Source organism: Cottoperca gobio, chromosome 15, assembly GCF_900634415.1.
Source record: "Cottoperca gobio chromosome 15, fCotGob3.1, whole genome shotgun sequence".
NCBI lineage: Eukaryota > Metazoa > Chordata > Actinopteri > Perciformes > Bovichtidae > Cottoperca > Cottoperca gobio.
In genome coordinates, this window is record NC_041369.1 from 4,388,482 (window position 1) to 4,400,368 (window position 11,887).

The following is an 11,887-nucleotide window of genomic DNA, read 5'->3' on the forward strand; positions in this document are numbered from 1 at the left end:
GAAATGTCACAGAAGGTTAAAATCTGCAGAGTTGTTGTCATTTTGTCATCATTAAATCAGGTAGCGACCACTTCCAGGTCATCCCACAGAGGCTCCAAATGCAAAAATTATACACTCCGGCACTTTGGATCCTGGAAATGCACCTTTTCATTGTGGTGCCTCCTTTCCTGTTATCCACACACTCTCCTATCATTCTTACAGCTGTAATAAATACAGTCGCACACCATACAGTAAGTGCACTCTTTTCCAGACTGCGCTTCAGGTGAAAATATTCTGTTTTCAGTTCATTCTTTTCAGCAGCCAGAACACTTTGCATGTTCCTTATTTGCGTGTATAATGTGCTGATAATGGACATTTTATTCAGCAACCACATGTCCATAATAAACTCTCAAAGGAATTTAATCTGGAGACATAAATTCAAGAAAAACACTATGTGTAATTTTTGTAAAAAGAGGTCAAATATATAATGCAGTCTCGGTGTACAGGTATGAATAAATCATTTGATCTGCGACACATCGTTGTATGTATTTATTGAATTGAAGGCTACATCAAGTCCTCCATAATAGAACAGGATATTTACTTTGGTTTCAAAATAAAAGTGTCAAAATACTCAAGTGCATACAACATGAAATACAAGTAAAATAGCCTACTCAGTAAATGTATTATTTGTATTATATCACTTGTAAATAGGTTGTTCCTAAAAATGTTCTCTTGTTGTTTTATCTGGGTCCCAAACAGTTCGTCGACAAATATTTAGAACAAAAACTGTTTAACTTTGAAAGTATAGCCGGAAAGATAGTGTTTATATTCTGCCTGCTGTGACAGTGGTACATTGACCCAGTTTCAGAAAACACCAGTCTCGGGTTGGTTTGAATTAGCGGCGCGGGGAGTGAGTGGAGGAGCAGGGTGGGCACTACAGTGCCTCGTGTCCAGGAGGCGCGCTCACACACCGTGCGCAGCACAATGCTGGACACCAAATGTTCATCCACGCTATGAATCCTGACAACGAAACCAGAGCGGAGAGAAGTACAGAACAATATATTTTTGCAGTTGGCACCTACAAACTTCTCGCTTTTACCATCGGGACCATTGGAGTATTCGGCTTTTGTAACAACGTTGTTGTCATCATACTCTACTGTAAATTCAAGAGGCTGAGGACGCCCACCAATTTATTACTGGTCAATATAAGTTTGAGTGATTTGCTGGTTTCTGTCATTGGCATAAACTTTACATTTGCTTCGTGCGTCAAAGGCGGATGGATTTGGAGCCAGACAACATGCATCTGGGACGGCTTCAGCAACAGCTTATTTGGTGAGAGGAAATAAAAACGAATATTTGTTTATAGGCTTATAGCATATTTCACATTCGTCAAAATTGTCACAAAAAACTTTTTGCTAAAATAGTTTGAATGTATTAAACAGTTTACCCCGTGTTTCCGTTTCACACTAAAGGCTAAAAATATTATCCTGACATAATTCAGAATATGAGCAAACGCAGTCTAATATCATGTAATTATGTTGAAGGAGATGAGCTCATCCGTGATTCAGATTAACATAACGCATGGAAGAAGCATATTCCACGAGGAAATAATTTCTAAAATATACATGTTAATAAAGGTTAAAACCTGGACATAATGTTGTCATGGTGACATGAGCTGGCTTGTGCGCACTTAATTTGTGGATGGTTAAAATACAGATCAGGTCAAAAACAGTTGACCTTTAGTATTTTATTTACTTTTAGTATTCTGTATTTCCTCTTGATGAGCTGCAGTAACATCTAATGGCCTTGAATCCATTCCAATTAAATACAAGTATCTCTGACATTACGTGTTTATTATGTTGAATCAGCATATGGTCATTGCTTTATGCAGAAGAATGTTTCTGTCACCTACATAACCCCACAGCTTCCAGTTTACTGTAACATGTATTACCAGCACAACTGCATTCAGCAGCAAAGTGTGAATGAAAACTCAGAGGTCCCACTCTGTAGGGATTGCAGCTCAGGGAGGTGATAATGAGCTCATTAGAGCCCTCTTCTATCGCTTTATTGTCCTTTCATTGACATTGGCTTCTTTGCACATGATCTAAAGAACACGTTTGCCTGCCTCTGTCATGCCATGTGGCACCACAGTTAGCAACACTGCAACACTGACTTTGACTAAAATACTTATAATGCAATATAATCTGTTTATAGCACTGTATTATTACTTACTATTATAGTGAATATAATGCATTATAACTGTGATTATAATGCATTATAACAGTGATTATAATGCACTATAACAGTAATTATAATGCATTATAACAGTGATTATAATGCACTATAACTGTGATTATAATGCACTATAACAGTGATTATAATGCACTATAACAGTGATTATAATTCACTATAACAGTGATTATAATGCATTATAATGGTGAATATAATGCATTATAACTGATTATAATGCATTATAACAGTGATTATAATGCACTATAACAGTGATTATAATGCACTATAACTGTGATTATAATGCACTATAACAGTGATTATAATTCACTATAACAGTGATTATAATGCATTATAATGGTGAATATAATGCATTATAACTGATTATAATGCACTATAACAGTGATTATAATGCACTATAACAGTGATTATAATGCGTATAACAGTGATTATAATGCATTATAACGGTGATTATAATGCACTATAACAGTGATTATAATGCGTATAACAGTGATTATAATGCATTATAACGGTGATTATAATGCACTATAACAGTGATTATAATGCACTATAACAGTGATTATAATGCACTATAACAGTGATTATAATGCACTATAACAGTGATTATAATGCACTATAACAGTGATTATAATGCGTATAACAGTGATTATAATGCATTATAACGGTGATTATAATGCACTATAACAGTGATTATAATGCACTATAACAGTGATTATAATGCGTATAACAGTGATTATAATGCACTATAACAGTGATTATAATGCACTATAACAGTGATTATAATGCACTATAACAGTGATTATAATGCGTATAACAGTGATTATAATGCATTATAACGGTGATTATAATGCATTATAATGGTGAATATAATGCATTATAACTGATTATAATGCACTATAACAGTGATTATAATGCACTATAACAGTGATTATAATGCACTATAACAGTGATTATAATACATTATAACTGTGATTATAATGCGTATAACAGTGATTATAATGCATTATAACAGTGATTATAATACATTATAACTGTGATTATAATGCGTATAACAGTGATTATAATGCGTATAACAGTGATTATAATACATTATAACTGTGATTATAATGCGTATAACAGTGATTATAATGCGTATAACAGTGATTATAATGCATTATAACAGTGAATATAGTGCATTATAACAGTGATTATAATGCATTATAACAGTTATTATAATGCATTATAACAGTGAATATAGTGCATTATAACAGTGATTATAATGCATTATAACAGTGATTATAATGCACTATAACAGTGATTATAATGCATTATAACAGTGAATATAATGCATTACAACAGTGAATATAATATAATTAAGATATATGGTCATTATATCACAGTTAAGGGGCGTCAGTTAACCCCTTAACTGTGATATAATGACCATATATCACAGTCTGAAGTGAGCTATTGCTTTTATAAAACGGTTACCAAGAGTGGCAATATGAAAGGAAAATACACACTCCAATTTAAATAGTTTTTATTATTAAATAATGATGTTCAAAATAAAATAGTCCCTCCGTTGCCTTCTGCACAAAACATAGTGCGAGGTGGTTGCTATGCAGCAACACTAACAGCTGCTCTTCACGTAGCTCTGCATGTCGTCTTTTAGGGGCTTTTTTCTCTGGAGATAGGCACGGATCGATCCACTCCTCCAGAGTAAAGCTTTGTAAGTTTGTTTCTTAACGGACGTAATTTAACAGCTGTAACGGTTGTAGCTTTTTCTCAGACGCGGAGGGATACTGACTTGTTGTGAAAAGTAACTACAAATGAGCGTATATCACGGCTAAGAACCAATCAGATTGCTTGATTTGACATGTCCGTTTTATAATGCATTATCATAGAGAATATAATGCATTATAACTGTGATTATAATGCATTATAATAGAGAATATAATGCATTATAACTGTGAATATAATGCATTATAACAGTGAATATAATATAATGCATTATAACTGAGTATAATGCATTATAACTGTGATTATAATGCATTATAACAGTGAATATAATATAATGCATTATAACAGTGAATATAATATAATGCATTATAACAGTGGATATAATGCATTATAACAGTGGATATAATGCACTATAACAGTGATTATAATGCATTATAAAAATAATATAATATATTATAACTATAAGAATTATAGTCAAGTATGAAGTATTATGATACTTGACCTTATAAGTCATTTTACAATGCTTTAAAATTTGTTATAATTATTGTTAGAAGGGTTAGGGCTATTAATACATATGAGTGCTTAAAACTATAATTATACAGCGCTATAAGCAGATTATAATGCTTTATAAGTATATAGTAACAATGCATTATAGACATAGTATAGAAAGTGTTTCCAGATTTTCAAATCAAAAGTATGCAAAGTAGGTGTTTACATCCATTTACATCTTTTTTCTTCATCGAAATGACATTGAGTAGAGCACAGTGACAGTGACTCTCCTCCTCCTACCTTCACATTCACAGCACAGTACAGCAACTGACAATCTTCTCCGTGAGACATTTAAATATGTGAAAAACCATACAGTTAGCTAAGGCATGATTTGGTATGAACATCCTGGCTTCCAGCACCTACACCTGATCAAATCAGCTCAATTATATGGCTTCCTGCTGTCACAGGCTGTAATATAACAATCAAAGTCTAAAAATATAAATCCCATAGCTCTATCTGTGACCTCTAGTCCTGTTTACATGACCATGCCTTCATCTTTCCGCCTTATCAAATGTATTACTCAGAGGAGGCTGGTTTCAGTGTGCCCGACACACACACGGGCCACAGGGGCTGCAGCATAAACTCTGGCTGCTCTGTCCATGCACCTCCGTGCTCCTGTAACCCTAGCTGGGTAGCTGTGGCCCCAGCTGAGTGTATAACCTGAAACGTCCCTGTATATGTTTGTTTGTAATTTGTGTGTCAGTTCATTAACACTGTGTCACTCCCGTTCAGGGGGGATACTACACGTGAATAGGATAAAAATAATCTATATATATTTTTAGCACTGAAATACTATTCTGTCTGTCTTTAACTAATAGGTATCATCATGAAACTTCCCCAGTTGGTTACATAGATTAAGAACATATTTTTCTGTTTTACAATGTTTAAATAGTCTAATGTTGCATTATATAATTAAATATGTGCTCATTTGCATACATGTCTACAACAGAACACATTGAATAAAGCCGGGTTCAAAATGTTTGTTTCATTTATTCAATAGAGTCAAATGTTTTTATTGAGGGAATTCCTTGTATCACTCCTTAAATAAGGAAAAACTACCCTCAGGCAATTTTTTTTATGAATTAAATATTAATAACCCCCTCTGTAAAAAAAATTAAAATATTAAAATTTATATTTATAATTTATATTAAAAATAAATTGTTCTCAAACTGTCACTATATCCTGACAGATGTGCATGAGACTGATACTATGAGAATAACACATGTTTTTCCTCCTAGTGCTCCTAATGGCATTTGCAATAAAGTTTAATAAAACAACTGCAGCTTTAAGACACTGTTATGTTTAAATATGCAAATGATTACCTAATGCTAACTTTTGGTGAATTTTAGAGAAATCTACAGATGCAAGTAGAAAAGTTAGTAAAATAAACACCCAAAGATTTATTTTGGATATTTTCTTTTCCCTAATCTGAAAGAACTATGGAAGCAAAATTTCCCAAACCTTCATAATTGACCAGGGCATGAAAAAAAAGATGAATGAGTTGAATCAAGAGATGAATGAGTTACAGACAGAGACAGGAGGTCATTAGAGTATGTCATTGGATAGATACTGTACAAAGGGTTATGCTAGGGTGTGTGTGATGGCTGTTGACCAATTGAATCAATTGTAGATACTATACCATGACTGTGGCTCAGATATGCAGGGAAAGATTGATACATCAGATAAACATTAGAGCTAAAAACATTTGAATATTAGATGCATACCATTGAAAACAAACTACTTTGAGTGAAGCTGTGCAATGCAGCTCTTAGAGGTGTGTGTGGTTAGGTAAGAGCCTCTTTCTGTCAGTTTTCAAGGACATGCAACAATATGCTTGAACATGATGTTCAGCACAAGATGGTCAGAATTCTGTTTGTACATATAATGTTGAAACTCATTCGGTCAAAAGAGATGCTGATTAGCCCCTGACCCAGATCCTGCAGTGAGTCAGTCCTCTGCATTATTCAGCTTGACTGTCTCTCACCCTCTGCCACCAGGCATAGTTTCCATCATGACTTTGGCAGCCCTGGCCTATGAGCGCTACATCCGGGTGGTCCACGCCCAGGTGGTGGACTTTCCCTGGGCGTGGCGGGCCATTGGCCACATTTGGCTATACTCCCTGGTGTGGACGGGCGCTCCGCTTCTGGGGTGGAATCGCTACACGCTGGAGATCCACAAGCTGGGCTGTTCCCTGGACTGGGCATCTAAGGACCCAAATGATGCCTCCTTCATCCTCCTCTTCCTCCTGGCCTGTTTCTTTGTACCTGTGGGCATCATGATCTACTGCTACGGGAACATCCTCTACACAGTGCAAATGGTAAGACATGCTGTACAGTTGTTAGCATATTTAATCAATAGAGAGACTTTTGTATGCCAAAACGGGATTTTTCCTTTGGATTTTGGATTATTGCAGAAAATAGATGGATGGATGGATGGATGGATGGATGGATGGATGGATGGATGGATGGATGGATGGATGGATGGATGGATGGATGGATGGATGGATGGATGGATGGATGGATGGATGGATGGATGGATGGATGGATGGATGGATGGATGGATGGATGGATGGATGGATGGATGGATGGATGGATGGATGGATGGATGGATGGATGGATGGATGGATGGATGGATGGATGGATGGATGGATGGATGGATGGATGGATGGATGGATGGATGGATGGATGGATGGATGGATGGATGGATGGATGGATGGATGGATGGATGGATGGATGGATGGATGGATGGATGGATGGATGGATAGATAGATAGATAGATAGATAGATAGATAGATAGATAGATAGGACGGACGGATAGATACTTTATTTATCCCGAGGGAAATTCAGGTTAGGGTAGGATAGGATAGGGTTAGGGGAGCTACAAGATTCTGCAATCCATTTGTTCTTGTATCACCTTCATCTGTTTGTACCATCCAGCAGATTGCCTTTAGAGTGAACAGGATAGTATGAAAGCAAACATGAAATTGAGAAACAATATGCACTTCTAATCAAAGACACAGATAGCGCCTTGAGATTGCTTTTAGCTTTGAAAAGTGCTTTACACATACAATTTATTATTATTATTATTATTATTATTATTATTAGATGTCAGTCGGCATCACAGTTTGGTTCAGCCTCTATTTTACTTCCTTGTGTATTCTAAACCTTGTAGTGACGTTTGTGTGAGAGCACCAAAAACCCTTCAGATGCCTGGGAGGATCCATCACACGTCATAGTGTTTTGCGAGATGCTCTGAAAATCTTCAAAGAGAAGTATTCTGAACCCAACAGAGTATTTTTGGCTTGATAAAAAAGCTGTTGGCCTGCATTGGAAAAGCCAGACAATCTCTGATGTCTGAAAAGGTGAAGAACAGTAGATTGGAAATGGAATCAGATCATAAAAGATGAAGAACATAAATAAAAACAGACCTTGTGAAATATTGAATAGAAATAGAAGCTTTGTGAATGTGATCAGGGCGCTACTGAAATAGAGCTTTGTTCTCAGGGAACCTCCATCTGATTAAAAAAAGGTTCTAAAAAGTCTATTATTGAGGTATTACAACGTTACCAAGATTATGGAAATGATGCTGTATAGAGAACCTTTATAGGCAGTTGTATGTTCTGAAATAGAAACACTCTTAATACCATGTCTCCACGTTTTGCTCAAGCTGCTTTTATTAAAGATTTAAAGCATTGAACGCTCACTGATACATACACGATGAGGTTGTTTTCTGCTACAGCCTTACTTGGTCTGGTATGACCTGTATCTTAATGGCTAATGTGAGCAAACAACAGGTAGATATAGCACTTCATTGACTGTATGACTCTTTTCCATTTAGGTTCAAATTCAAGGAACCACTGTTCCATTTTTATTGTAGAATTCGGCTGCACTAAAATAAATAAATAACTGAAGTAATAAATTGGAGGGGTCGCAAGATCATTAACAGGATAGGAAAGAATATATAAAAAAGTACTCCTACCAAAGTAATGATAATACTGGAGAGTTTTACCTTTTCAGGACACTAAAATCTACTTACTGCTCAATGACATGTGCAGCCTATGACGAGGAGTAACACATAAGCAGAAGTTGGCTATAAAGGGTCACGAGCCAAACGGTTTGGGAACCAGTGATTTATGTCATTCTTAACAAACGATGTACGATTACTTCGGAATGACATTAAAACCATTTTGAGAAACTACTTGTCTCACACCCTTATTCACCTGCATATACTTTCAAATAGTCAGACCTGGGGAGTGTCCAGTTAAACCACAAACTTTACTCCAAATTAGTTACAAATTTGGTCAGCCTGTCATATTGTTAGGCCAATGCCCCCCTCATGATAGCATCTTTCTCTCTCCCGTTTCTTGTAGCTGCGCTCCATCCAGGCCCTCCAGACGGTTCAGATCATCAAGATCTTGCGGTACGAGAAGAAGGTGGCCGTTATGTTTTTTCTGATGATCTCCTGCTTCCTGGTGTGTTGGACGCCCTACGCTGTTGTGTCCATGTTGGAGGCATTCGGCAGAAAAAGCATCATCTCTCCCGTTGTGGCCATCATCCCCTCGTTCTTTGCCAAGTCCAGTGCAGCATACAACCCCCTCATCTACGTGTTCATGAGCAGAAAGGTTGGTAGTCCTGAAGTTCTGTAAATAATATATTTGAAAACTGCAGTACAGAACCTTTATCTATTCTGGGTCCACCTAAAGACCTTTAAATATCAGTCAATGTTTTGCTGGAGAGTTCTGATTGGCTACTTCCTGTGTGTTCGGTCAATTGTTTCCCCCTCCAGTGACCACAGCTGAATTAAGAATTTAATAGGGCAAATCAATGGCATCTCAAATAGGGGTGTTGATTTATTCTCCTCTTGTGCTGCTCCAGTTTGTGGTTTGAGTAGAAAAAACTGGAGTATTCTTATATTTGTAGAATAAACTAGTATTTGTTGGAGGATTTTTACTCAAAATAGTAGTAGATAGTGCAGAATTTTATTGCCCACAAGTATTTTTTAGAGACAAAGAATCTAAAAAGTGGTAAGAAATCTGTTTCAAAATTACAATAAAATCTGCCTCGTAGTCCAAGTGTCCTTAACATGGACAGTGTTCTCCCTGTTTAAACTGGGTGATGAAATTATAATTATTCTATTATTTACCCTTTTTTTTCACTGTTCCAACATTCAGCTACTCTGGTTTGGTCAAAATAAACCCTAAGACCGTATTGTCTCTTACATTCGTAGTTTGATGGCATCCTCAGAGGCTGATATCCAGACAAATGAGTGAGGGAAGGGTGCTATTTCATCCCTGTGTTAAACACTATTCTTTCATCTTCATACCCTCTGCTTCTCCTCTATCTTCTGACAGTTCCGGCGTTGTTTGCTGCAGCTGCTGTGCTCACGGCTTTCGTGGCTGCAGCATAGCCTCAAAGAGCAGCCCCTGGCTCCGGTCCAGCGCCCCATTCGACCGATCGTCATGTCCCGGGCCTGCGGAAGCAGGAACCGACCCAAGAAAAGGGTGACTTTTAGTTCTTCCTCCATCGTCTTCATCATCACTAGCAATGACTTCCACCACCTGGATGTGACCTCAAAGTCTAGAGATCCCGCGGAGGTTAATGTCATTCAAGTGAGGCCATTGTGATCCACAAGGATGGGACTTCTCACCCCACCGCTCAGTATGCCTTAGAACCTAACATGTAAATCAAACCAAAATAATCCTGTCTTAAGCTCCCAGGACATTTCTGCAGCTACAAACAGTTATGGACTTGATTCAACTAATTGTAAATATCCAACTGTCAGCCCAAGATCTCAGCTAAATTAATGAATTAGCTCATTCTTTCCTGACAGTGTTTTGTCTAAGCAGGTAGTATGAAAGTGTGACATCCTCATCTACCATCAGCTGTGATGATTTAATGGTGTCCTTAACTCGTAAAATGTTTCTCTCCACAATTATGTGTCAAATATGCCACACGTAACAACTGCAGAAATGTGTGGAGTTTTTAGACGCCAGTGTTGTTATGGACCTGAGTATAGATCAACATGTGATAGATTTTCTTAGTTGGTACCCAACTGTAAGTGTGTAAAACTGAAAAATAAGCCTTCGCTCCTTAGCCATATACACAAACTAACATTGTGTATGAATTGAATAAAGAGATCCTATTTTAAGCTACCCAGCTTGTGTACCATATCTCCTTTCAATCTTAATCTCCAGTGTGACGAGAGCAGGCACTGTGAAATGACATTTGGTGAATCACTTTGTATGAGGACTACAGGAGTGTAATTAGATAAGAGGCGCTGACAGTGGGACCTCAGTATGCGCCAGTGAGACACTCCTTTCATAACCTCCTGGCCTGTCAGCTATGAATAGACTTGATGAATGGATTTCCATAGCTCATAAAACCATTATTAAGTGAAGATGTATGAGTGAGTGTTTTTATACTGTTTAGTTGCAAGAATCTTTAGACATTATAGAAAATACACTTTTTTGCTATTATTTCAAAGCTATGTTGGTAATCTTCGTCAACAAAATGTTTTGTTATATTTGTTGAAATTCTCTTTACATCCCGACAGCAATCAATAATCCGGTATTTATGGCTGTCGCAGGACTATAATAAGTCCGTCCAATTGTTTTGGCTCGAATGAAACGGATTGAACCCTTGACCTATTACATTAGATTACAGGTAATTTAGCAGACGCTCTTATCCAGAGCAACTTACAGTGAACTAACTACAGGGACAGTCTCCCACCTTGCTCAGGGGTACAATGGTGGCCATGGTATTGAACTCAAATGTAAGGAAACTGCATTTGTTTGGAGCGATAGCTCCAGCGGCAGCCTCATCGAAGACTGAGGAATACATTGAGGAGGTCAAAGACTAAGGAGTCTCTCGCAGTAATCTGCGTATATCTCGTTCTGCTTGCTGTTTCCTCTCCTTATTCAAATGTGTATGTTTCCCATTCCTGTTCGTCTATCCTCTCGTAGATATTACAGGCCCTACACATGCTCGCAACAACACCGTAACCTCTCTGCTTTTTTCTATCCCACCCGCACCTCACATACCCAACACCTCGTCACAGGGGGCCTGTGGAACTGCAGGTCAGCTACTCGCAACACTGAGTTCATGTCGGGCTACGCTTTCAAGCAATCCCTCGACTTCCTTGCTCTCACTGAGACTTGGATCACACCAGATAACACTTCCACTCCTGCTGCTCTCTCCACAGCCTACTCCTTCTCCCACTCACCCAGAGCCACTGGCACTGATCTCCCACAAATGGAGTTTTTCTCTCTACACATTGCCAGACGTCACTCCTTCATCTTTTGAATGTCATGCCGTCACTGTAACTAAGCTGGTTACATTAAATATTGTTGTTCTCTACCGTCCTCCGGGTCCTTTGGTGGAGTTTTTTGGAGGCC

General features: G+C 37.6%; 1 protein-coding gene across 1 annotated transcript; it reads left to right on the forward strand.

Annotated features, from left to right (window-relative positions):
- The first annotated feature begins 868 nt into the window (after positions 1–868).
- On the forward strand, positions 869–10,808 carry opn3 (opsin 3). The gene is made up of 4 exons (XM_029450107.1): positions 869–1,311; positions 6,492–6,811; positions 8,864–9,115; positions 9,845–10,808. The coding sequence occupies exons 1-4, from the start codon at positions 978–980 to the stop codon at positions 10,115–10,117; spliced, it is 1,179 nt and encodes a 392-aa protein (XP_029305967.1). The 5' UTR covers positions 869–977; the 3' UTR covers positions 10,118–10,808.
- Positions 10,809–11,887: the final 1,079 nt, after the last annotated feature.

Excerpts from the sequence above, each read along its gene's own strand:
- opn3 (XM_029450107.1), top strand. The coding sequence starts at position 978 with ATGTTCATCCACGCTATGAATCCTGACAACGAAACCAGAGCGGAGAGA. Across the intron at positions 1,312-6,491 it reads CTTCAGCAACAGCTTATTTG|GCATAGTTTCCATCATGACT; the intron begins GTGAGAGGAAAT and ends CTCTGCCACCAG. Across the intron at positions 6,812-8,863 it reads TCCTCTACACAGTGCAAATG|CTGCGCTCCATCCAGGCCCT; the intron begins GTAAGACATGCT and ends CGTTTCTTGTAG.